This window comes from Podarcis gaigeae, assembly GCF_964106915.1.
Source record: "Podarcis gaigeae genome assembly, chromosome: 3".
Lineage (NCBI taxonomy): Eukaryota > Metazoa > Chordata > Lepidosauria > Squamata > Lacertidae > Podarcis > Podarcis gaigeae.
The window spans coordinates 47,239,838-47,267,409 of NC_139680.1; the positions used below are offsets into that span (position 1 = coordinate 47,239,838).

The following is a 27,572-nucleotide window of genomic DNA, read 5'->3' on the forward strand; positions in this document are numbered from 1 at the left end:
GAGCTTAGGTGCCAAGGCCAAAGATTGAGAGGCTTCTCTAAAGTGAGGTGCTGGGGGCGTGTTTTTCGGTTTGAAGACTCACTTTTCCAAGCTAAGTATTGGAAATGTATGAGCATATCAAACAGAGAATAGCAGCTTTTGCTTGGTCTTTTAATAACATGTATCATTAGTATAATCCATAACACCTATAAACAGCTTACTCTACTAAAGAATCTTATTTTTGAGTGATGTTGCTTATGGAGTCAAAATGGCACCACACACACACACACGGTGCCAGAAGGCTCTGGGGAATTCCAAGGTATGCAGAACTAAAAAACATATTTAGAAAAAATACACTATGAGAAACCACATGTTAAGAACTGAGCATGCTTAGCAGCCATGGAAGGCCGACTGACTATTCCAGGGAGGGGTTATAAAATCGAGTGGGAGGGAAGACAGAATGGAGTATTGTGGAGGAGGGTATGGCTGGCTGGCTGGAGTAAACAAACAGGAGTACTCCAGAAGGGTCAACATTTTGTTGCAGGTTCTCATTGTTCTATTTCTAGTTTTCAGGCTGTGCATGCCGTTGCTTTTGCAGTCAAAATCCCTAATGTGAGCCACCAGCCATGATGTAAGAGAGAGACCTTACCAGAGATACCAACAATCTCAAATCCATCTTGATTTCTGATTAAATTCCTAAATCACCACAACAATTTACAGTGATTTTATCTAACTCATTTTTCCTGGTTTGTTTTTTTTAAACAGTGCATAGGGGTGGGCACTGTGTGTGTGTTAAAAAACGATTCTTATCACTCAAAAGAAAACAAACGATTTCTGCTGGGGCGTACCTGCTTATTTTGTGAACAAAGGTTTCACAAAACGATCTTTTGGGTCTCTCTATAAGAAGCAGGCTACCTGATAACAAGTGTTGTCTTCCACCTGAGGTTGACCACAAATACAATGCCTGTCTGCGTGTGGGACCTTCCTGTAGCAGCCATCTAAGACTGCAGCGGGCTTAACTAGGAAACGCAGTTCAGTAAAGGCATTTCTTATGGAAACTGGTGAGAGTTTGGTCAGATAACTATCTCTAAAATACTCTATCAAAAGTAGATACAAAGGGAAAATCTGGTGTTTCCATTTAGTTGGAGGTCCCTTCTGGATTCTATCCAGAAGACCCAACACCTTAGAACATTCCACATTACAACACTGTGTTGCATGTCCGTCTTGCCCATCTTATTTTGAAAGCCTTTCCTTGTTTTAACCCTAAATTGGCCTTTAACAACCAAGTGTCTTCCCACTGGGACTGATAAGAATGCAGCAGTTTTAATTATGAGCCACTGAAGCATGGCCTTAAACCCAGCTTAGTGCAAGTGGAAGGCAGTTACACACTTACACACACACACACACACGCACACGCACACACACGAACACACAGGATTTCTGATGTCCACTGACATATGCCATTGTTCCAACTGTGGCAACCCCCACAGCCACATTAAATACCATTCTGGAGGCTTCCAGCCAGATGGGTATAAATAATAAATTATTATTATATATATTATTATATTATTACTTCCCAGTAGCTTTCGGGGAAGTGCAGGGTATTCCAACAGGAAGAGAATGGATGCAACATCTTTTTGTGTAATTTCAACAGAATTGAACATAGAGAAGCAGGTGGTACTAATTGCTCTCTGTGTTACTTTTGCTTTTTCAAGCACCGTTAAACAGAAACGCTGGTAAATTTATTAGGATTTCTCCTGATGACTCCAAAGCCCTTTCCCTCTGATTATAGCAAAAGCTAGTTAAGCAAGAATGGAAGATATTTATAAGATCATCTGAACTGAAAGAGATAAATGACTGAGTTACAATCAAGAGAAACGAAAGACTTTTGTAATTGGCCTGACTTACAATTGATTTTCTGTAATCAAGCAAGTACCGATCTTTCCTGGCTTGTCATGTCAGCAGGAAAAGTCATGTCCAGTGTTCCAGAGTACATAAAAAATGATGGTTTCATGGCCCTGTCAGTGCTTCACACTTTTGCTTTTCAGCATTTTCAGTTACACCAGCTGAGATGCATTGCTATTTTCACTAACATAAGTTTATTAGAAATCATTAACACACTTCAACATTGACCCTCAGTTGTCGGAAACTGGCACAGTTCCTGACCATTGAAGATTAATTTTATGCTTACTGTGCACTAGATCTTTTAAAGCATAATTAAACTTTTACGAAAACGAAATTGCATTTTGGGGTGGCCAAAGAAAAATGAGTGTTCTAACTTTCTTTCTGCTTTTTTTCTGATATGGAAGCTAGATTGCCTCCTGTGGTCAATGTTCAAAACAGTACGAGGCAGTCCATGCATGCCCATTGTCAAAATAGAGAGCAAAACAAAGGTCAGGACCAGCAGAGCAGTCCTTCACTTGCTTGTCTCTATTGTTGCCTCAAGAATATGCAATTTTACTGGAAGATTGGGGGTAGGGGGAGGAAATAGGAGAGTGACTACATCTGGGGATCAGGCAAACATTTGTCTTCTCCCAGGCCTTTGGCTAATTAAAAAATCTATGGCATTTAAACCATGTGTCAGGTGGCGGCGGTGATTGCTTTTGATTGTTACTGTTATATGTATTTTGTGTTTTTGTATTGTAAACCATCCTGTGATCCTCAGATGAAGGGTGGTATAAAAGTAAAGGTAAAGGGACCCCTGGCCATTAGGTCCAGTCGTGACCGACTCTGGGGTTGCGGCGCTCATCTTGCTTTATTGGTTGAGGGAGCCGGCGTACAGCTTCCGGGTCATGTGGCCAGCATGACTAAGCCACTTCTGGCGAACCAGAGCAGCGCACGGACACGCCGTTTATCTTCCCGCCGGAGCGGTACCTATTTATCTTCTTGCACTTTGATGTGCTTTCGAACTGCTAGGTTGGCAGGAGCAGGGACTGAGGAACGGGAGCTCACCCTGTCACGGAGATTCAAACCGCCGACCTTCTGATCGGCAAGTCCTAGGCTCTGTGGTTTAACCCACAGCGCCACCCGAATCCCCGAAGGGTGGTATAGAAATCTAATAAATAATAACACATCTCAGAGGACAATTGGTGTATCTATCATACAAGGTAATACCAGCTTGCTAAATTTTTCAAAGAGATGTAAACATAATAAATGCCCTGTTGGTTCAGGTCAAAGGTCTATCTACTCCAGCACTCATTTTGTGGCCAACAGATGACCCTGGGAGGTCCACAAGCAGGGCATGAGGACAATACCCATCTCCTTCTGTTGCTCCCAAGAGATGGGTATTAAGTGTCATGCTTCCTCTGATCCTGGAGGTATTATATAATAATCATGACTAGCAGACTGATGGCCTTTATCCTTTTCTTTTTTTAAAAAAAATGCATTTGTTCTCACCCACAATTGTTTCAGATCTGAATCAACAGCACTGTGATGGGTGCCTTTATGAATCTGCACACTATGCCAACATAATCCTGGCAAATTAGAAGACTGCTACTACAGCTTCTAATATTAACTACTTCTTCTTGACCCAAGACACACGACTCACAGCATTCTCATAGTCTAGGAGACTATGGGAAGGAAGCCCTCTGCAGTAGCCCAAGAAGCATAGAAGTCCACACTTGTGCTGATCCTCCCTTTTCTGGCTCTTATAGCTTGACAGAAAGGTATGTGTCAGAATCCTAAAAGGAGCACAGTTTAATGTGGAGCTTGGAAAATGAATTGGCCTATCCCCTAGTCTTTCCTCACGACCCATCAAACTTCACACAACTCACTTTTTTTGTTTTTACATTTGCGTGTGCAGACTGAAATCCACTTGAGAAAGGTTTGTACTGTACAAGGAGAATAATCAGGAAAAGTATAATCCCTTCTGGTAATATGTAATTATCTCCTTTTTTGGGCCAACCTCTTACACACAACATGTTGCAGTAAGAAGAGCCATTAAATCTTCTGATGTGTTGAGCAGCTTTTAAAAGTGCTTGAGAGCTGTTAAACCAGACTTGGTCTTATTCATAAAAATGGCTAACCACATTAAAAAAAAACAATTCAGTATTCTTTATTTAGAATACTGCTACATTTGCAAAATATGTTACCCAGTGTCATTACGCAAACCCCGGAAACTATTTAGTGAAGCTGTATAATTTAGGAATATAAACAGTACTGAATTTTCTCACATTTTATTCATATTGGTTTCAAAAGGGTCGTATGTATTAGCTACGCAGAATCGCTTAAGAAAACGTACCTCTGCATTCAAGTTGTCTGCCAGACTTTCAAGAAACTGGCTCTCAATTGGATTCTGCTGAGTAAGCAGGGTCAGGTAATGGCTGAGTTTGTCATGTGTTGTAATAATGACGCCTTCTCCAAATTTGTCAAACTGAGGTCGTCCAGCTCGACCAAATATCTGCATGACATCTAAAATTCCAAGGTCAACAAAGGAGCCTCTTTTTGCAGCATAGATCTGTGTTCCCTGGTTGACGAAAAGTTAATAAAAATTAACATAAACACACATGAGTCTAATCCAGATGAGCTGAAGACCAAAATTAGGCAAATACAGAAGGATTTCAGGAATGTACTTAAACTAATCCTTCCATAATCTGTGATATATTTAAATCTTTACTATCCAACTAGATTCCCAAAGGGGATAGACAGCTTTTTCAAGCAACCCCCCCTCCAACATTACTAGATAATTAGCAGCATACCTTACCCCCACAAACCTACCCTTCCTTTTGCAAACAATGGTAAATATATGACACTTTATAGATTTTTAATGGATGATAAGGAGAGAGGATATGCTCTTACCTTAATAATGACAGCATGAGCAGGAAGATTGACACCCCAAGCTAATGTAGCTGTACAAACCAAGACTTTTATATATCCACGAGAAAACAAGTTTTCCACCAAACTTCTGTCTTGCCGCAGCATTCCTGCATGATGAATACTGAATCCATCAGGAAACATTTCACGCATTTGCTTGTTTCTGGATCTTTGAACCTTTTCATGGACAAGTGAAAAAATAATATTTACATTAAAATACAATAATCCTGGCAATCCATACAAAATTGCTTCCAACAACCACAGATAGGATGCAAATAAATGCTCTTCTAATCACATTAGTGGTTTGTTGTTGCTGTTACTGGAAATGGATATCATACTGTTAGTTCTGCATCCCTAAACAGTAAGGTAAAAGGTAAAGGGCCCCTGAATGGTTAAGTCCAGTCAAAGGTGACCATGGGGTTGCGGTGCTCATCCTCGCTTTCAGGCCGAGGGAGCCGGCGTTTCTCCACAGACAGCTTTCCAGGTCATGTGGCCAACATGACTAAACCACTTCTGGTGCAACAGAACACCATGACAGAAGTCAGAGTGCACGGAAATGCTGTTTTCCTTCCTGCCACAGTGGTACCTATTGATCTACTTGCACTGGTGCACTTTTGAACTGCTAGATTGGCAGAAGCTGGGACAGAGCAAAGGGAGTTCGCCCCATCATGTGGATTTGAACCACTGACCTTCTGACTGGCCAGCCCAAGAGGCTCAGTGGTTTAGACCAGAGCGCCACCCGCGTCCCATTCCCTAAACAGTACAGGCCATGAAGGCCAAATGGTGTAAGAGACAGTAAAGCACTGTTTAAGCCAAGTCACAGGGCAACTGGATGTTTTCTACTGCAGACCGCTCCGCAAAGAATTCCACCCTCGCAATCCAAATACACATTTTGAGACTCACTTAATTTACTTCTTAATATTTGTATGATGTTAGTGCTGCTGGAGTGGCTCATTTTAGGTCAGACTTGTTATATACCTTCATTCCTAGTAAGCTAGGAAAGTTGGATGTCATCCATAAATAATAAAGTCAAACTCAGAGCCGATTTACTGAAATCAGTGGATTTGATTTCAACGGGTCTACTCTGACAAACATTGGCTATCACCCTGTGACTTTAATTTTAATCCTGTAAACCATGTTGTGTGCCCACAGACAAAATAATAAACCAAATCAAGTTAATGGAAGTAACTCTTACAAGATCATTCTGATTCAGAGGCCTGACTTATGTCTCAGACAGCAAAATCCTGCGCAAATTGAAGGTTTTACAAAGAATATTGGGATTTCATAACATCCTTGTGGAAATGAGCTCATATTTGTGGGCCAGAAACTGAGAATTTGCAATTCTTCTACAGAATTGCCCGTGTATGCTCAAAGGGGCATTCTCGGGTCTTCCTTGAGCAGCACAAGTAAAATACGCAGTGTAGAGAGGCAGTTAATAGGTTTCTAAATATGCACATCTGCATATTTCAGTTGATGCATGTTTTGGAACAGAGGAACGGACATAGCATCCCAAAACAAAATTGTATTATTTGCCTTCCAAAAGATTGGGTTCTCTTCAGATACTGAATAAATTTCAGTTACCAAATGATGTAGTTCATCTTCAAGAATGCTTCATGGTTAACTTCTGAAGAACTGATATATTACTAGGACACAAAACTCCTTCCTTTCCTGAGGTTGTGGGCAGTAAGAGGAAGCCCATTTTCCAGAACAAACATTTCATGTCTCCAGATTTCAAAGGCACATTAGAAAGGGATTTCTGCTGAAGACCTTAACATAGCCAAGCAAACATTACGTTCAATTTACAGCCTGGGCTCAATTCCTCACTTCCTTTTCAGTAGCTTGTAAAGTATGGATGCAGGACTACAAATTACATTTGAAGGCAAAGAAGAAGAAATTGAGATTTCAAGGGTGCTCTCTCAGGATTTCCATTAAAAAACATAAAACTGGAAAGACTGCTAAAGTGGACTTTGCTTCAGTGGTAACAAAGATAAGAACATGCTCCAAATTGTTCCGCCTCCTAAATGCACACAATCTAACCAACAAAACACATTCTGAAAAGACCTCTGAGTATAGGGAGGAATATAAATTCAATCAATCAATCAATCAATCAATCAATCAATCAATCAATAAAATAAATTCAATGGTTGGTAACCAAGTCCCAACCTACATATTTCAGAGTTCTTTCAAAGGAAACTCATCCTCCAGCAGTTTGAACAATGCCTATTTAGCAACCTTGATTTAATGTTGTCCACAGTGCAATAATCTCACTGGGCTTTCACTATTATTGTGTATAACCTTAAGATTAAATCACAATTAAAGACATTTCTGATTATGTTTGTTCAACCTTATGAAAACCAGGAGATTATACAAAATTACTATAATAAAAATCTGTCACAAAGTTCTGACACTAAAGCTCACCTTCTGAGGAAGTCTACCAACATACACATCCTAAGCTGCCAACTTAAGTATCTCCTCAGGCCATAGAAATTTCAGGCAGGGAAAAGAAAAAAGGGCATGGTTGGTGTAAGAAACAGAAAAGAAGATAATGATATGGGGTTCCTCACCTTTCCTGTCTGTCCTGTCTCCTGCAGGTGCTTTTTTGCTCCTCGACAACAGCTCCCAACAAGGACAATTGTGACATTCTAGGCAATGGCAGATCACATCGCACCATTTCCAAGGTATAGTCCCAACTCTACAATTCTATGATTCTATGAGCTAGTGTAGCAGGAGTTGTTCATTGTTTCACAGTCCAAAAGCAAATGACCCAAGATGGCTCATATGATGGTAGTCTCCTCCCCCCTAGTTGTTTTTCTTTAATGTTCTCATACAATCTTGCATGCAGAGAACAAAACAATGTCATAATGATGTATCTTCTCTCAAGAAGTAGCCAAGAGAGATTAATTTTACTATTGACACTTTTCCTCAAAATATCTTGCAAAGGAAAATGTGCAATCCTAGAATGCTGTAGAGATGGTGCGTCACAGGGAAAACAGAACTCGTATATCAAAGGCAGCAATAATAACCATCTTAATGCAGAATACAATGAATAGGCATACTCTACTTAAAAGGTAAAGGTAAAGGTACCCCTGCCCGTACGGGCCAGTCTTGACAGACTCTGGGGTTGTGCGCCCATCTCACTCAAGAGGCCGGGGGCCAGCGCTGTCCAGAGACACTTCCGAATCACGTGGCCAGCGTGACAAAGCTGCATCTGGTGAGCCAGCGCAGCACACAGAAACGCCGTTTACCTTCCCGCCAGTAAGCGGTCCCTATTTATCTACTTGCACCTGGGGGTGCTTTCGAACTGCTAGGTTAGCAGGCGCTGGGACCGAACGACGGGAGCGCACCCCGCCGCGGGGATTCGAACCACCGACCTTTCGATCGGCAAGCCCTAGGCGCAGAGGCTTTAACCCACAGCGCCACCCGCGTCCCTATACTCTACTTAGGGGTATCTAAATAATAAATACATTTTAAGCTGATGTACTTTGGATTAAGCTGCTTTTCTCAATTTACTTGAGTAGGATTAAACATATTTATCAGGTTATATCCATGCTGCCATTGCATTAGTACAAGAGACTTTCACTCATGCAATGTGAGCCCTGTGCACTCTCAAAAATTTGTTCCAGTGGGTTGAGGGAATATCCACAGCAGATTCTTGGGGTGAATGGGGGCAGGGCTTCAGGGGGGGGGGAAGAGAGGTTGGGTAAGCCCTGCTTTGTGAACTGAAGTCTGTTCTGTTTACACAACAGCAGCATTAGATACAACCCATTGGGTGGGAGTTAGCCAATGAGTCCTGTCAGCAGACACCCTGCCCAAGGACAGCCACTTGCACAATGTGGCTTTCCCCCTGTGCGCTCACAGTGGGGCAGCCAGGAGAACCCTCAGAGCAGAGGAAGGCATGCCAAAATGCTTGCCCTGATGGAACAACCACTTTAGTGAGATGCTGAATTCCTCCCATTATGTTATTTATTGTGGGTTATATTCAGATTGGGACGCAGGTGGCGCTGTGGGTTAAAGCCTCAGCGCCTAGGACTTGCCGATCGAAAGGTCGGCGGTTCGAATCCCTGCGGTGGGGTGCGCTCCCGCTGCTCGGTCCCAGCACCTGCCAACCTAGCAGTTCGAAAGCACCTCCGGGTGCAAGTAGATAAATAGGGACCGCTTACCAGCGGGAAGGTAAACGGCGTTTCCGTGTGCGGCTCTGGCTCGCCAGAGCAGCGATGTCACGCTGGCCACGTGACCCGGAAGTGTCTCCGGACAGCGCTGGCCCCTGGCCTCTTAAGTGAGATGGGCGCACAACCCCAGAGTCTGTCAAGACTGGCCCGTACGGGCAGGGGTACCTTTACCTTTACCTTATATTCAGATTAGTGGAAGGAGACCCTGAAGCATCTGCAGGAAGGAGGAGGGGAAGTGATTCCTCATTCTCCCTGAATCTCACAAACATCTGCTCAGAAGTTAGGGAAATGGTGGTGGAGGGCTGCAGAGGGAAGGGCAAACCCACAAAATTCCCCCCTTCTCATAGAATCATAGAATTGTAGAGCTGGAAGGGGCACCAAGGGTCATCTAGTTCAACCCCCTGCAAAGCAAGAATCTCAACTAAAGCATCTGCTTAAAAACCTCCAAGGAAGGAGAGTCCACTACCTCCTGAGGGAGTCTGTTCCACTGCTGAACAGCTCTTACTATCAAAAGTTTATCCCGATGTTTATTCAGAACATCCTTTCTTGTAACTCGAATGCATTGGTTGGTTCCTAGCCTCTGGAGCAGGAGAAAACAAGCTCGCTCCATCCTCCATATGACAGCCCTTTAGATATTTGAAGACGGCTATCATATCTCCTCTCCTCCTCTTCTGCTAGATCTCAAACCATTTTGTAGAGAGAACTGCAAGGATGAATCTTATTCTATATTTCTAACCAGTATTTCCTATGGTGACTTACCTTACAGGGCAGCTATGAGGAAAAAATGAGGTGGAGTAATGTATCTCAGTTCATATAAAGTAGTTACAAAATAAGTTATAAATATGCCCTTCATAATATGCAACCAGCTGCCAATATACATGACTATAGTTAGATATCTAGTCATACTAGTAATCTATGAAATGAGTAACAGCAAATTTCATTATGCCAGCCTGAACAACTCTATCATCCTATATGCAGATGCCATATCCATAGCAATATTAGGTGGGTTCAAAAATATGTAGTTATCTGCTTTTGAGGTGGCTATATCTTTCAAGAGAGTACATTTAAAACGTTGACATCAGGAGACAGAGGCCAGCATCGCCCAGTGGATGGAAGATTAGGGTTGGATCACTGATGGCAAGGTTCACAAGGCAGCCTCTGCCAGGCTCAGATGTTCAGATATTACAGAGAAAAGTGACGAAAGGGGGGCGGGAAGCTACTTGTGCTTTTGCTTTCCCAATTTTTACTGCACTTTGCAAAGCAAGATGTAAATGTCTCAGCTATAACTGAGATCTTACTAAGAAGGAGAGAGAGCAAGCCCCTGTGCTTCAGTTTTCTGTGCTTTCCCTCTTTTTCATTCAGCCTAAGATTGGTGGCCAACAAACTGGAAATGAGTTAAAATAGCTTACTCACAAGGCCGCAGTGCAGGGAAATGAGATTATAAACATCCCTTGCTAATTGAAACATTCTATGTAGAATGATAAACACAAACTGACCCCAAATAAATGGACTTCCAGTCAGGCTTACACAAGAAGTGGACATGTGATTCTTACAGGACTATCCTACTCAGGTTTACTCCGAAGTCCCACTGTGCTCACTTGGGCTCACTGCCTAGTAAGTGTATTTAGAATTGCAGTCTTAACGTACTACATTTTGATCTACTTTCCTGTAGAACAGAAGGAGTGCTGGAGGGTTACATATATCCAGCCAGGTGCTTGTTAAATTCTTGCAAATATACAGCCAATTTAGGCACCTGACATTGTTGAAGCATAGAACTGGCACCAAAGAGACATTCATTAGTCCTCAATGGTGTTGTTTTGCAAGTTTCAGAGACAAACAGGTAATATACATAATCATTCAGTTGTTTTATACCATCAAGGCATATTTAACAGGGAAGTGTAAAAAGCAACTACACTACCTACAGGAAGGCATTATGTTATTTGGAACATCTGTTATCATTTATCACCACTGAGCATGTTTGAACACAATGGCCCAGGTTGGATGATCCTGGCTTAGTAACCTGAGATTCATAAGTGTTTTCCTCACACAAGCTGCTTTGTGTGAGCTGTGATTAAACCAGGAAGTCTTTAACCATAGTTTCCCATTTTGTCTGAACCAGCTTCAGTCTTTAAACCAACTTCAATGGTTAAGATCCTGTCTTGTTCTGATGCTGGTGAGGATAGTTTCCCAGTTCAGGCAACTTATGGTTAATTAGAGACTTCTTGGTTTGATGACCGCAAACTGTGAAGGGAGGAATCAAGGGGCTGTGTGTGTGAGAAAGACTTCTGCAAATCTTCACTTAAGAAACCAATATATGATCATCTAAATACTGCCAATAACTGCAGAAAGTATTGACCTTGTTAAAATCATTCCATTTGTCACATTCCCCCTCTCACCAGCTTAAAGTAAGAATAGAGGAAAGGTTACTTTCAAAGTGCTGAGTGTAGAAAGTATATTGAAAAACATAATCAGAGTATAAACAAAAGTACTAATACTTAAAAAAATAAGATATTAAAAGACAGCAGCAAACCAGATTATATACTAAAAACACAATCAAATAAGAAATGTGCAACAACAAAAAATTCCACAAGGTGGCTCTCAATACTATATATATGTGTGTGTGTAAATATATATATATATTTGCTTTCGTAGATTTTCACGGGTACAGGAATGCAGGTTTTGGTGTCCTCGGGTGTCTTCCCGTGTAAAAGTTGGGGTGTCTAGGCGACGTTTCGACGAGGTCTCACTCGTCATCTTCAGGCTGGTGCTTTCGGCTTCTTGTTACTGGAACAGAGCGGGATCTCAATGTTTGAGTTCCTATAAATACTGTAGAGGGGGTGTGGTGTCTAGCCTCCAATGTTCTGGGCAGAGAGGAAGTTCCCAGGCTAGTGTGCCTTTTCTTCTTTTGTTCCTTAATTACTTGAGAGATACCTTGAGTGATTTCTTGAGTGATATCCTGAGTACCACTTAGGTGGGTCATTAGGTGTGGATTAGTTGCTAAAGTCTTTGTGTCTTGACCTCTTGAACTTTGTGAAGAGTTTTCCTGAGAAGATGGCTGTATTGCACTTAGTTGTGCTTTGGCTTGGCTTCGTGTATAGGGGCGAGCTGTGGTTTTGTGGCTTGTGTCAGCCAGATCTGTGTAGGGATTGCAGGGGGGTGCAGCATCCGGAGGTGCCACCATGGATTGGCTACTGGATGGTGTCAGTAATTCATCTGTGGAGAGGGTCTGGGTTTGGGTCTGGTGTGGTTGATTGGTGTTGGCGTTCTGTGTGCCTCTGGATCTGGTGTCAGTTTTTGTGGGGAGGGCTAATTTCCAGATGTCTGGCAAGCGGGATGTGTCGTCACGCTTGTTCATGTTGTGAGGGTGTTTCTCTATCTCGATGGCTTCCATGATTATTCTCTTGTGGTGATGTTCCGTGTTAAAGAGCAATTTGGAATCTGCAAAATTAATTTCGTGTCCTGTTTCTTTCATGTGTTGGAAAAGAGAGGAAGTTTTTTCTTCTTTTTTGACGGCATTCTTGTGTTCTGCGATACGTGCATTTATTCGTCTGTTTGTTTGTCCAATGTACGTGGCTGGGCAGACTTTGCAGGGTATTTCATAGATCCCTTGGTTTTCCAACTGGATTTTATCCTTGGGGTTTCTGAGGATATTGGCTATTTTTTGGTTGGTGCAAAAGGCTGTTTTGATATTGTGTTTATGGAGGATTTTGCTAATTTTATCTGTAGTGCCCTTGATATAAGGAAGGAAGAAACAGGACACGAAATTAATTTTGCAGATTCCAAATTGCTCTTTAACACGGAACATCACCACAAGAGAATAATCATGGAAGCCATCGAGATAGAGAAACACCCTCACAACATGAACAAGCGTGACGACACATCCCGCTTGCCAGACATCTGGAAATTAGCCCTCCCCACAAAAACTGACACCAGATCCAGAGGCACACAGAACGCCAACACCAATCAACCACACCAGACCCAAACCCAGACCCTCTCCACAGATGAATTACTGACACCATCCAGTAGCCAATCCATGGTGGCACCTCCGGATGCTGCACCCCCCTGCAATCCCTACACAGATCTGGCTGACACAAGCCACAAAACCACAGCTCGCCCCTATACACGAAGCCAAGCCAAAGCACAACTAAGTGCAATACAGCCATCTTCTCAGGAAAACTCTTCACAAAGTTCAAGAGGTCAAGACACAAAGACTTTAGCAACTAATCCACACCTAATGACCCACCTAAGTGGTACTCAGGATATCACTCAAGAAATCACTCAAGGTATCTCTCAAGTAATTAAGGAACAAAAGAAGAAAAGGCACACTAGCCTGGGAACTTCCTCTCTGCCCAGAACATTGGAGGCTAGACACCACACCCCCTCTACAGTATTTATAGGAACTCAAACACTGAGATCCCGCTCTGTTCCAGTAACAAGAAGCCGAAAGCACCAGCCTGAAGATGACGAGTGAGACCTCGTCGAAACGTCGCCTAGACACCCCAACTTTTACACGGGAAGACACCCGAGGACACCAAAACCTGCATTCCTGTACCCGTGAAAATCTACGAAAGCATATATATATATATATATATATATATATATATATATATATATATATATAATCTCATATATTTTAGTGTTACATTAAAATGTTTCTGTTCTGAAAATAATTTTCAGTTTAAAACTGATTCAAAACTAAAATGCTGGTTTAAGGCATGTGACGTAGAAGTACATTTTTTAAAACATAGTCTTCCTCTCCTCCCCCCCCCCCCTTTGCTTGGTGGAAACAGCTAACTCAAGGTTCACATAACAGATAAGTGGTTAGAAAATAAAAACATAGCAAACCTTTGTAAAGTTGCAGGTGGTACTTTATTTATAGATTGCTTCTTTTCAATCATCACACCAGCTCAACAACTTTGCTAAAAAACCAACTTTTGTGTTGGGATATTCACTTTTTGAAATATGGCAACAGGAGACTAGGGTTGGGAATCAATGAATGAATCCTGTCAGTGGAAGATCTGCGCAAGGACTTGTGGTTGTACAATAGGGGTTCTCTTCTTTCCTCCCCCCCTCTCTCCCATGCCCCTGAAATTGGCTTTGGTGTGGGGTCAAGAGAACTCCCGGAACAGCATGTAGGTGGAAGAGAGGGAAGCCAAAATGCCTTCACACAATGCTGACTTCCTCCCCAGGGTTCAAATCCCTACAAATGAAGCTCACTCAGTGACCTTGGGCCAGTCATCATCTCTCAGCCTAGCTACCTCACAGGGTTGTTATAGGAAGATAAAACAAACAGGGGAGAACAGCGTATAAAACATTGAGCTCCTTGTTCCATGCCCCTCATTCCTAGTCACTACTGAATTTACTAAAATGCAACTTGAAAGACTGTACAACAGCTGCCTGTGGTTTAGCATCATGTCCTAGGAATCTCTAGCCAAGAAATGTGTTTGTTTTTTAGTTACATCTTAGACACTTAAAGCAACTCCCATGGTGCCCCAGATAAGCACTTGCACATGCTTCTAGCCTCTAGGCATCTGTCCCAAAGTCTGTGCCCTGGGGAGCAGTTGCAGTAACAGTGGGCCCTTGCCCCTCCACCAGCTTATGTACCCTCACCTGGCGGGGTGCATGTACACAACCTGAGACTTCTCCTGCACAGAAGGCATCACTGCTCTTCCCTCTTCAGGCCTCTCCTGGTTCTAGGAGACAGCAGGGAGGGAAGTGGTGGGGACTTAACTGACCCAACCCTCGCCTGAACAGCCTCTTCCCCCAACATGCCCATCTCTGTCTCTGACGGCCCTCATCATTCATCTCCCCCTGCTGCCCTGGCTCCAACCTCATGGCCAGTGACAAACCCCATAAAAGGCTGCCCCCCCTCTCCTGGATCAATCCCCTGGCCTCCTGCCTCTATCACACGCTTGTCAGAGCCCTGCCGGTCCCTGACACATTATGTCTGAAGCAGGCTTTCAACTCTGATGAGCTGTTTTTTCTATAAGCCACTGTTTTCCAGATTCTGTCTCTCTGTGTGTGCGTGTGTTCCTTCTCTGTCAACTATTTCCAATTCTTAATGTTTCTGAAAGGGATTGACATCATCCATAATGCCTGAAAGCTTTAGTCGAGAATAAATTCCTGAGAGTAATTCTTAATTACTTACAGATGTCTGTTAATTCCTATGAGAGGTTTTATTTCAAAATTGAAAGGGCAGGTTGTCTCCTGTCAGGCTCTTAAAAAATCCACTGGCTCTTTATTTTGTCAAAATGTTATGCTACGTGGAATAGGAAGCTGCTGAAGTAAAATAGACTCTCTCTTCAATGTCATCTTTCCCAGCATGAGGACAAAAGTAATTTTGTTTCTAAAACTTGAACGAGTTTCATTATTGACTGGTATCCAAACAAATTACAGTTTGTTAATGATTCATGGTGTGGGTTATTCAGAGTGAAGGGGAAGATATGCCTAAAACTATCCACATCTATCCACACATGCATGTATGTGTACATACACACTATCACTGTGGGTCTGCCTCTCTGCCATATGGCTATTATGACAGAAGAGTCCATGTGCCCCAATTAAGTCTGGGTGAAGTCAAGCCAACCATGTCCCAACAAAGCTGGGTTGCTCCTCTATTGGCAACCCATAAGACACAGAATTGAGGTTGGAAACGGAACTGTCCCAGGAACAGCAAGCCCTATGACCTCCATATGTTGTGGACTATACTCCGATCATCTCTAACCACCAACCATATTAGCTGGGGCTGATGGGAGTTGTAGCCCCAAATATCTGGATGACACAATGTGGATAACCCCAGACTATGGAACACCCTCCCATCAGCTGTCAAAGAGATAAACAAGTATCTGACGTTTAGAAGACATCTGAAGGCAGCCCTGTTCAGGGAAGTTTTTAATGACTGGTGTTTTAATGTATTTTTAATCTTTGTTGGAAGCCGCCCAGAGTGACTGGGGAAACCCAGCCAGATGTGCAGGGTACAAATAAAAAAATATTATTATTATTAACAACAACAACAACAATAATAATGTAATGTCTAATTTATAATGTTTGGTTACATATGTTTGAAGCTAGCAAATATCTGCTTTTAGCCCCCTTGCCCCATTGCTATAGTAAGAACAGAAAAATGGAAAAATATTGTAGAGCTGAACTCAAAGTTCCCATTGCTCATAATTTCATTTTTCGGATGGATGTGCTGGACAGTTCACAGCACAAGCCAACAATGAGGGAGGAGCAAAGGGCCCAAGGGTGCGCATCAGCAGGTTGCTCTTTCACATTAAACCATAGTGTATTTTTGCTATGATGGATAATGTGATGCACAAACCAGGCCATTTCCTCTTTTGAATACAAGGTGGATAAGAACACAAGTTCGTTTGACCGCAGTGGATCCCCCCCAATCCCTAAACTTTATTCTACTGAGATATTATCTCATTTAATTATGCCAAAGATATTGCCAGAGTATAGATGAGAATATGAACAGTGTTAATTAATAACACCTCCTATATCTCTCTCCTACATTTATTAAACACTTTTTTCCATTTTATAAGTTCATCTGCAGAATTTTGTAATTACCTGCTTAGCAAGACGCAAAACAGATTAACTTATCTTTTACTGAAAAAGTATTATTGTTCTCAGTAAGCAAATAAGATAATCCTTTTTTTAAAAAAGTCATTTTCATTCAGAACATTTAAAAATAAGTCTTCAGTAAAAGGAATTCATTACAAGATTGCAACATGCTAAAATCAGAAGGGGAGGGGGGAAATGCAGAAAAGGATGCTAACAGCAGAAAGCCCAGAAGCTATTTGGCAGCCAGTGCAGTTGGACCAGGATTGCTGTCATATGCTGAAACTGTCTTGTCCTGGTGAGCAACCTGGATGCCAAATTCTGCACCAGCTGAAGTTTCCAAATTGTCTTCAGATGCAACCCCACGTATAACATGTTGCAGTAATATAACCTAGAGGTTACCAGAGCATAGTCATCAGAAGTTAGGCAATCTCTGCCCAGATAGGGGAGCAGCTGAGCCATCAGTCAAAGCTGATGGAAGTCGCTCCACATCACTGAGGCCACTCAAGCATAGGCGCCGACTCCATGGGGCCTGAGGGGGCCCGAGCCCCCTCAAAAATTCGTTTGGGGGGGCTCTGCCCCCCCAATAATTTAAGAAAATTATTACCGTATTTTTCCGGCATTCTGCCTCAGGGTCTTACTGCCCACCCTGCTCTGTTTCCTTGCTGTGTTTGCTCAAACGGAACAAAGAGCAGGGAAAGCCCCTCCCCTCCAGGCAGAGGGAAAGCAGAGTGTGTCTCTGTGCTCCGTGCAGGAGGGAGAGAGAGAGAGAGCGAGAGAGAGAGAGAGCGAGCTGGCTGACTTGGGTGGGTAGGTGAGGGAAAACTTTTGCCTTCCTTTCCTCCCTCCTCCTGTTATACCCCTCTCCTGCATTCTTAGCCAGCTGCTTCTCTGCACACCCCTCTCCTGCTCCGTGTCCCTTCTGTGTTTTTCCTTCCCTCCCCACTTAAAATGTGGTTAAAAAGCATGGATCCACATGGATCCTCAGGATCTTTGCATTGGGTCAGCCCAAATTCACCATCAGATCACATAGCATGTCCATGGCTACAGCCTGCCCCCCAAAACCACGCACCCACTGTTGCCTGGGGCTGCAATGGTGCAAAAACGTGGTTAAAAAGCATGGATCCACATGGATCCTCAGAATCTTTGCATTGGGTCAGCCCAAATTCACCATCAGAGCACATAGCATGTCCATGGCTACAGCCTGCCCCCCCAAAATCACGCACCCACTGTTCCCTGGGGCTGCAATGGTGCAAAAACGTGGTGACAAAACATGGATCCACATGGATCCTCAGGATCTTTGCATTGGGTCAGCCCAAATTCACCATCAGAGCACATAGCATGTCCATGGCTACAGCCTGCCCCCCAAAAATCACGCACCCACTGTTGCCTGGGGCTGCAGTGGTGCAAAAACGTGGTTACAAAACATGGATCCACATGGATCCTCAGGATCTTTGCATTGGGTCAGCCCAAATTCACCATCAGATCACATAGCATGTCCATGGCTACAGCCTGCCCCCCAAAAATCACGCACCCACTGTTGCCTGGGGCTGCAATGGTGCAAAAACGTGGTTACAAAACATGGATCCACATGGATCCTCAGGATCTTTGCATTGGGCCAGCCCAAATTCACCATCAGAGCACCTAGCATGTCCATGGCTACAGCCTGCCCCCCAAAAATCACGCACCCACTGTTGCCTGGGGCTGCAATGGTGCAAAAACGTGGTTACAAAACATGGATCCACATGGATCCTCAGGATCTTTGCATTGGGTCAGCCCAAATTCACCATCAGAGCACATAGCATGTCCATGGCTACAGCCTGCCCCCCCAAAATCACGCACCCACTGTTGCCTGGGGCTGCAATGGTGCAAAAACGTGGTTACAAAACATGGATCCACATGGATCCTCAGGATTTTTGCATTGGGTCATCCCAAATTCACCATCAGATCACATGTCTGTGGCCACAGCATGAAGCACAAAAATGATACATCCACTGTTTCATTCAGAATGTTTTTTTCCCTTGTTTTCCTCCTCTAAAAACGATGTGCGTGTTATGGTCAGGTGCGTGTTATAGAGCGAAAAATACGGTAGTTATATTATGCTTTGTAAAATCACAAAATTATGTTGGTATTTTTTATTTTCCTTGTTTGATGATAGTTACCTTTTAAAATACATTCAGTAATGAGTTAAAACAAATAATTATTACGGTAGTAAAAGAGGCGGCGCGAGTAGTTTTGCTCGGTGCGTGCGACTGGCCCAGCCCCTCTTTCCTTTTCCTCTCTTCTGCTCTCCCGCCGGGCGCCTGAGGGAGAGTTACTTAGCGGTTCTGAGGAGCCGCTGTTGTTTCGGCAGGGGAAAAACCGCCGCCCGCGAACCGCCGAGCTCCCTCTCTCTTTCCAGCCTCTCTCTCTCTCTCTCTCTCTCTCTCTCTCTCTCGCTATGGCCAAGGAGGAGGAGAAGCCCTTCAGCCAGTCTATGGCCGAGTGGCGGAGGTTCATCTACAACCCCAACAGCGGCGAGTTCCTGGGGCGAACGGCCAAGAGCTGGGGTGAGGAGGGCGAGCGAGCGCGCGCGCGCGGGGAAGGGAGGGGAGGGGGCGGCCGGCACGAGGGGCGGTGGGAGGCGAGGCGCGGCGGGCACTTGCCTTGCCCACCACGCATCTCTCTCCTTCTCGGTCTCTCTCCCTCCCTCAGCTGGCGAGGGGGCCACGAGGCGGGCGGCAGCAGCAGCAATGGGCCGGGAGCGGATCTTATAAAACTTCCCGGGGCAGGACCCCGGTATGGGCCCCCCCAATATTTTTTATAAGTCGGCGCCCCTGCACTCAAGCCATAGAAATGGACCCAGAAGTACCCTCAAGCTGCATACCCAGAGTGGACTCCCTCCTTACTGGAGGTTTTTAAGCATATGTTGGATGTCCATCTGTGATTAATGCTTTAGTTGGGATTCCTGCATTGCAGTGGGTTGGACTAGATGAAGCTCAGTGTCCCTTCCAACTCTGCAGTTCTATGATTCTATGAAAGCCGCTGACATTTTAAGCAAGGTTATATCTGAAGCAAGCCTTTGATGTGCTCTGCTTCAGTTTTGTTATGATAAATGTTTTGCATAAATGAGCTGCAAACTACAAATGACTCTTTCCTGCAAACATCAGCAGATGAAAACATCTCTTTTGTTCGTGTGTCTCACAGGGCAGTGAAAAAGCTCCATTAATTATCACTAATGAGAGAGCAACCTATGGGTTTTAGCAGCAAACTGTCACTTATGGAAACTAATATTAATGTTTTAGTAATGTATAGCTGTTTCTTAACAGATGGATTTTAATTAGCATGACACGTCAAGGAGTACCAACAACAACAAAAAATAGTGAACACACGTAAATCCCATGTTGAAATATTAGCAGACATCAAACGTTCTGCCACCGTAAATTAACCATGGTTGAACTTTGCAGCCACAGCTGGAGCCAGGGAGAAATACAGAAGTCAATGGTAAGAGCTCAGTGAATAAGTAGAGCAGGTAAATTATTAGTAATGTTTACAGTTGGTTTGGTAAATGAAGTCAAGGATGCAGACCTTCACTTCTCCAGCTAGAGCCCGTTTCCACAGTACTGGGGATGATAGGAAGACAAGTCTGTTAACTGACATGAGCATAAACTCAATATGCACCTAAATGTACTCACAGAGCAACATCTACACTCTATTTAAGACCGCCTTAGAATGCCAATGATTCACTCTTGGTAAGCTACCATAACACTAGCATTGATTAACAACCGCAGCTGCCACAATGTGAATGTGAAATACTATCAGAGATACAAAATGTTGTGAATATTTTATCATATTCATATCACATCTCCCCACCCCCAAAGGACACTAGGAATCCTACAAACAGGGCCCACTTGACAGTATATTCATGGGTGTAGGTGTCATGTTGTTCTAGCTAAAAGATTGAGGCCTTTGAGAAGAATGCACACGTGCTCCTTCTCAGTGCAAAATTAATCTCCTGACAACTTAAAAATGGTGGCATGAGAAGGAACCAAGTTGAGGACAGCTCTCATATAGTCAAGATCTTGTGATGTTTCTAAGGTGGTGCAAGAGGGTTAAATGGTACATTGGCTCCCATGCTATGAGGCAACAGCAAAAGTATTATGGGTTACTTCTTACAATATGTTTTGACATACATCTGCCTTGCATAAATAATGAACGCTACATTCATGTTTAAAATACTGCTTTCATCAGAAAAAAACGTATTTGCAGCCCTAGAAGCAGACACAAGGTAAATGCAATGCTTGTGAAATTTAACCCTTAGAATGAATCAGTGTGTTCAAACACAGAACCAATGTTTAATCCATTGAAAAACAAAAGAAAAACACACCACGGTAAGCAGTAAAAACAGGAAGGTATTAATGGACCTTGTTATGGTAGGACATCAAAATAAATTAGCCATAGAAACCACTTACTTGTTTTTCTAGTTGCCCATAGTCAGGACCTTGGGTTGGCAAAAAGTAGCAAATGTGACCGTTATTCTTAGCTTTCTCACGAAGAGCCATTGCAGTTCTGACAGTAGCATTCCGTGCATGAACAAACACCATCACCTTGAAATAAAAGAGATTAAAAAAAATATATTGAGCAATAGGAATTGGTTAAGAATACTAGTGATTTAGGACTAAATTAAATAATAAACAAATAGAAGTCATTTTAATCAGGGTTAGTTAACCCTCCAGAGATTGTTTGACTCAAATTCTCATCAGCTTTCGCTAGCATGGCCATCGATCAGGGAAGAAGGGAATTGGAGCCCAACAACCCTTAGAGGTCCACAGGTTATCCAGCCTGTTCTAATTCAGTGCAAACAAATACAGTGGTACCTTGGGTTACATACGCTTCAGGTTACAGACTCCGCTAACCCAGAAATAGTACCTCAGGTTAAGAACTTTGCTTCAGGATGAAGCGCAGCAGCAGTGGGAGGCCCCATTAGCTAAAGTGGTATCTCAGGTTAAGAACAGTTTCAGGTTAAGAACGGAGCTCTGGAACGAATTAAGTACGTAACCAGAGGTACCAGTGTAGATGGTATGTACACTAAATGAAAGCATGTACACTTTCCCCTCTCTCTTTTTTCCCGCAGTCTATAATTCAGTTTCAGAGCTCTAACTTAGGCTCCCTCACAGGGAGCATATGAGGTTATACAAGTAGTGCCTGGACCACTTCAGACTGTATATGAGTGCTCATAGACTTCAAGAACAAAAGATGATCACAAGTAGAAAACTGATATACCAGGGAGAATGATATTTTAACTGCAGTGTGTATACAAATGTGGGTGACCCAGAGTTTTAGCATTATGAGAAAGAGAGAAAAATGTATCCTATTCCTTTTCCTAAAACTGTATATAGTTTTATAAACCCGCATTACGCTCCTGCTTAGTTATCTTTTCTGACTTGGATGGCAACAACTTCATTTACTTCAGGACTAAAACTTTTTAAAAAGGAAAGGAAAAGACCAGCCTCGATCCAAGACCACAATGTACAGTACTTTCAAAAATATATCTTTTTATTTCAGTCTACTGAATGAGCATATAAAACAGAACAACACTGCAGTTCTAAGCGGGTTAACTTAGCCTGTCCTAACTATGTCAAGAGATTTTTTTATTTTATTTCAGTGGCTAACCTCTATGCATTACATTATGCAAATAAGTTGGGAAAAGTAATTTGGAATAGAGAAAAGTGGTTCCACAGCTACAAGCTGTGTAATTAGATCTGTACTCTGAAGTTCAAAGCTAGTTCTGGTGTCTCAAGAGCTGAGAGCTTGTGTAGCTTTTCTTAGGGAAAAACTAAGCTTTTAAATGACAAAATATGCAAGCAAAGCACAAAGGAAATGTCTCCAGGTTAACACTACAGAATTTTATGACTATCTGGGGGGGAGGGACTAACAATTCTTGCTGAAGACTTTTAAAAAACACTACTGAAAGTGGTTTAAAGAAAGAAGGTGATACTTTCCTTGAACAGAGGTAGTTTTAGTAAAAAGAAATAAATCAAAAATATATTTCTTACTATGTTAAAAATGCAACAGTGGATTTAATTTCTACCAAATACAGCACCTTCTCCCTCATATTCTGCACTGGGTGGCAACAAACAAACAACTTGAGGCAGCTTCCCCCAATGTGGCGCTCTCAAGAACTATAACTCTCATCGAACCCAGGACAATGTCCATACTGCTGGGAGTTGTAGTACAATAAGTTGGTTAGATCATGGTGCCAATGATGCCAAGGTTGCAGGTTTGAACCCTGTATGGGGCAGCTGCATATTCTTGCATTGCAGGCGGTTGGACTAGATTATCCCCAGGGTCCCTTCCAACTCTACAATTCTATGTGAAGTGAACACCTTTGAGACACATTTGTCACTGAACATTCCATTTTGGTAGCACTATTTCCTATTCAACCTCTTTGATGGGATGGCTGACTACCATTGTTAAGACTACCAACAAATGTGGATATTCTCAAAACATTTCCAAATGATCTCTGTGGCTAGAAAACCTAATCATTTTGTTGATCTGTCACCAAAGAGTCTGGTGGTGGCAAGGGCAGATTAAATGGTGACATTTTGAAGCTGACCAGTTTTGGCACAGATCCTTTTCCTGCCCAGTGGAGCAGGCAGTGGTAAAATCCTTCTTCCGTGATGCCACTGCAACTGACAGTTAGCATCCTGTTAAGAATTTCAGTTTACGGTTAAACTAGTAAACCAGGGGGGGGGGAGAAACATTTGGTGGGGGGTGCTTTATCCAATTTTTATGCATGTTGGCATCTGGTTTATAAATAAAAATTAATTCAGCTTGAAGTTGAACAAACACTCAGATTTTGATGAGCAGAAGGCTTCATCTCATGCCCTTTGATTATCTGTAATTAATATTGCTCATCAATAGAGAGGAACACTTAAAAACTAGAAGCCACTTCAAGCTGAGCCATGTTAGTTCTCCATTATTAAAGTTAGTTCTGATAAGCTGGGCCTTCTGTTGTTTTCTTGCTGGGCAAGATGAATCAATGCCTCCCAACAGGAACATTTGGCGGGGTATAAATAATAAAAAATAAAATTTGTTATTGTTGTTGTACACCAATGTGGCAAATCAGCATCATTCTCCCTTCCAGATGTCCACCATCCCTGACCACTGGGCATGTTGGCTGGTGCTGATGAGAACTGCAAATCACAACATTTAGAGGGCACCATGCTGGCTATCCCTGCTGCACACTATTTTTCAAAGCCTCATTTCCCTGCAGGTTTCTGCTATTTCCCCCGATTAACTTTTGGCACAGAATCCGCTCATGGTTGAAATATTTTGCTTAGGGTAGGCATGGACAACCATCCTACAGCAATGAGTGCTCTTTAGCAAAAAGTGTAGAAACTGTGAGCATCTATTTAATATTTCTTGAGTGGCTTTTCTCATTCTGATAAGGAGGTTGCAAAGGCAATTCCTTTTTCTCAAACTAGGATTTTGCTTGTCTATGGATTGTGGGAAGATTTACAGTTCAGTGCTATCAATATATCCAGCCTTAAAAAACTTCTTAAAACTTTTGCGTACAAGTCAGTCAGTAGTGGCACACTGATGGTCTACTACTTCCAATAATAACCAGCATCTTTTCCCCTTCCCTAGTTTGTGTGTATAAATAGGCAAAACTATACTGGGATGACCAAATCGAAAGAAGATACATTTATCACTTCAAGGATAAAGAAAAGAGAATGTCTTTGCTATATCTTTAGTAAAACAGAATTTTAAAGGACTTGATGTCTGCCTGTCCCTGACCTACTTACTGTTCTCTTCCATGGAATTACTCTCTTGCTAACAAATCTCTTCAGTGCTTGACATCAGCTTTGAACCCTGTTACATCTAATAGTCTCCACAGCCATTGCAGATGCCGAAAATCCTGTTAACCATCAACTTCTTCAATCCCCCTTTGGACTCTAAAAATTTCCTAGGTTCACGTATACTTGACCACCAAAGCAAACAATTTCCAAGATACTACCTAATTTAATTTCAGTTCTATAAAATGGCTAGCTGGTAACAAGCAAGTAAGACATCATTACTTTGTGCTTGGTACAAACTTTACATCTTGCCGTCTAGATTTACAGAGCTGCTCTTGCCCCTTCAACATTTGCTGAACCACAGCAAGTATTGCAACAAGCACTATTTTAGCCAGATGATACATCTATCTTGTTATTGGCAGATTCCCCTGCCAACTTCTAAGAGGCAAATGATGAACACCTACAGATTTTGAAGCTTATTAGCAATATTGAGATCGGCTTTTTTCTGGCCAGCTGGGTTTAAAGTGCTATTCAGTCTTTATTTCCTCATTATGGTTTCCTAAATATTTTTTTTTTTAAAAAAATTTTTTATTCATTTTCACAAATATAACAAAATAAAAACATAACATAACATACAATGACATAACATAACATACTAAGACATAACATACAATAACATACATAACACGACTTCCCCAAGCCTTCCCTTCACTGCACCCTTATTTTTTTTTTTAAGACAGCATTTCTAGCAATCCTTCATTCCAATTCATAACTGATTCTCTTTATATTTTATTTAAATTTAAGATTTAACAGCTATAATTCTCTATCTTATGGTTTCCTAAATAAGATTACAGCCTAATCAGGAAAACTTTCAAGTATATCAGACCACACCATCACCGGTGATTTAGTTAAAACAACTTCTGACAAGATGCATGAAAGGGATAATGGTTGAAATGACTGCAAAGCATTTGTTTCCAGGATATATACTTCAATAGCCTTAAAGTTGGTATTTCAAATATGCAAGTCATATACTCCTCTAATTCTTCCAAGGCAACTGGATGAAGGGTTTTGTCAGCATTTATATTCAGTTTCCTTGAGTTTTGGCTTGTCATACTATCTGGACCATGGGTGGTTTATCTTTAAAATATGACCTCCTTTGAAGGAGAGACAGGCCGTGTAGGCCTGTTGCTGCTGCTAAGTATTTCAGCTACTTTTGATACCATTAATCATGGTATCCTAGTAGACTATCTCTGTGGTTTGGGAGTTTGGTGGTTCCTATCCTATCTGCATGACCACCAGCAGAGAACTGGGGGACTACACGTCTACATCTTATGGGGCGTTGCAATTGGGTATCCACATTGGGAACAATCATCAGGAGGTTTGCAACACTCAGATCTAGTTTTCTGTTTCTAAGAAAGGCCATACATAAGCTGAACCACTGTCTGGATGCAGGGGTGCAGTGGATGAGAGTCAGTGAACTGAAGCTGAATCAAGTTACAGAAGAGACACTATGGGTAAGTGGTTACCAGGTCTGACAATTGGTGTGTGTGTGTGTGTGTGTGTGTGTGTGGCCAGCCTGTACGGTCTCCCTTTGGAAAACAGGTACACGGATTGGGTCCAACTTTGTCTGTGGACCTAGGAGGCCTCTGTGGTAAAGAGTACCACCAGCTTTGGCTGGTATGTCAACGACACCCTTTCCTGGATTGCAATAATTTAGCCACTGTGACACATTCATTGATAGCATCATACCTGGACTATTGCAATGACTCTGTGTTCCCTGGTTCAGAGATTGCAGCTTATGCAAAACGCTGCAGCCTGGGTGGTGCTCCTTATTGGACATATCCTGCCAGTACGGAGGAATCTTCACTAGCAGCCTATTAGCAATTGCTCCAGTTTTAAGGTTCTGCTACTAAATAACTCTGAACAAAGTTACCTGAAAAACCATATTTCCTTCCAATGCCTGGTAATGGCAACCAGGAAATGGAACATGGTTGGTTTGGCCACAACCTGGTGATGACCAGCTTGTTGTAACACAGAGGACGGCTTTTTCACTGGTGGTACCAGTGTTGTGGATTATCTTCCTGCTTAAATATGAGAGTTTCCATCTGTATTGGCATGGCCTCTTGAAAACATGCCTTTTTGGCTAGCATTCATCTGAACCTGAGCTTCTAGTCTTATTGTTTTAACTGTCATGCTTTTAAACTTCCTTGATTGTACATTTTAGCTGAGGAAGTTTTAATGCTTTGCTTGGCTTATTCTTGTGTATTTTAATTTTGTACAGATTTTATAATTGATTTTATAGTCGTAAACCACTTAAAAGCCATTTTTGCATAGAAGCGGTTTATAATTTAAATAATAATGTTAATTTATTCCAAACTGTGGCCAGCTGGTTTATTTAAACTGTAATTTGGAATAAGCCATGATCCCTAGTAGGACGCGGGTGGTGCTGTGGTCTAAACCACAGAACCTAGGGCTTGCCAGTCAGAAGGCTGGCAGTTCGAATCCCCGTGACGGGGTGAGCTCCCGTTGTTCGGTCCCTGCTCCTGCCAACCTAGTAGTTCAAAAGCACGTCAAAAGTGCAAGTAGATAAATAGGTACCGCTCCAGCAGGAAGGTAAACGGCATTTCCGTGAGCTGCTCTGGTTCACCAGAAGCCGACCCAGAAGCTGTAAGCCGGCTCCTTCAGCCAATAAAGCGAGATGAGCGCCACAACCCCAGAGTCGTCCGTGACTGGACCTAACGGTCAGGGGTCCCTTTACCTTTACTATGATCCCTAGTTTGAATAAAACAAGTCAAGATCAGCCAAAGTCCATCTCTTAGCCATGTCAGTATGAGAAAAAATTAATATGCAAGCCTGAAGGTCACTGCAGCTCCCTCTTGCGATTGGACATACCATTGTTTGTATGCAGTGCAAACACAACCATGGACACATTACATGTAATCTCCTGCTGATCAAGAAGTTCATTAATGGTAAAAGCTCAGTATAATGACTCAACTGCCTGTACATACATAAAGCTTGCTGAACTAATACTCCAAAAGTTACAGACCAAGGTTACCAATTAACTATTTAATGACTCCATTTGTTGAAATTGGAAAACATAGTGAAGGAATGCTAGCATATGCCATACAAGCATTACATTTGCATTCTTTTTGAATTTACTTCGGAATTGAATCAAGTGTAAAGTTAAAATAAATCATGAAATGTGGTTAAAAGTGGAAGATGTGTGAAAGGGACAGAAACAAATCTCTCATGTCATTTGTTATTTGTGCTGTAA

The 27,572-nt window shown here is 42.4% G+C and overlaps 1 protein-coding gene across 1 annotated transcript in view; it reads right to left on the bottom strand.

Annotated features, from left to right (window-relative positions):
* The window catches only part of ASCC3 (activating signal cointegrator 1 complex subunit 3), a 214,471-nt gene that overhangs the window by 93,652 nt on the left and 93,247 nt on the right, over positions 1-27,572 (bottom strand). The window contains exons 14-16 of the mRNA XM_083731023.1: positions 20,972-21,106; positions 4,777-4,968; positions 4,220-4,444 (exon numbers count right to left, since the gene is read on the bottom strand). Of these exons, the coding sequence (XP_083587149.1) occupies positions 4,220-4,444; positions 4,777-4,968; positions 20,972-21,106 (552 nt within the window). The remainder of the gene's footprint in view (positions 1-4,219; positions 4,445-4,776; positions 4,969-20,971; positions 21,107-27,572) is intronic.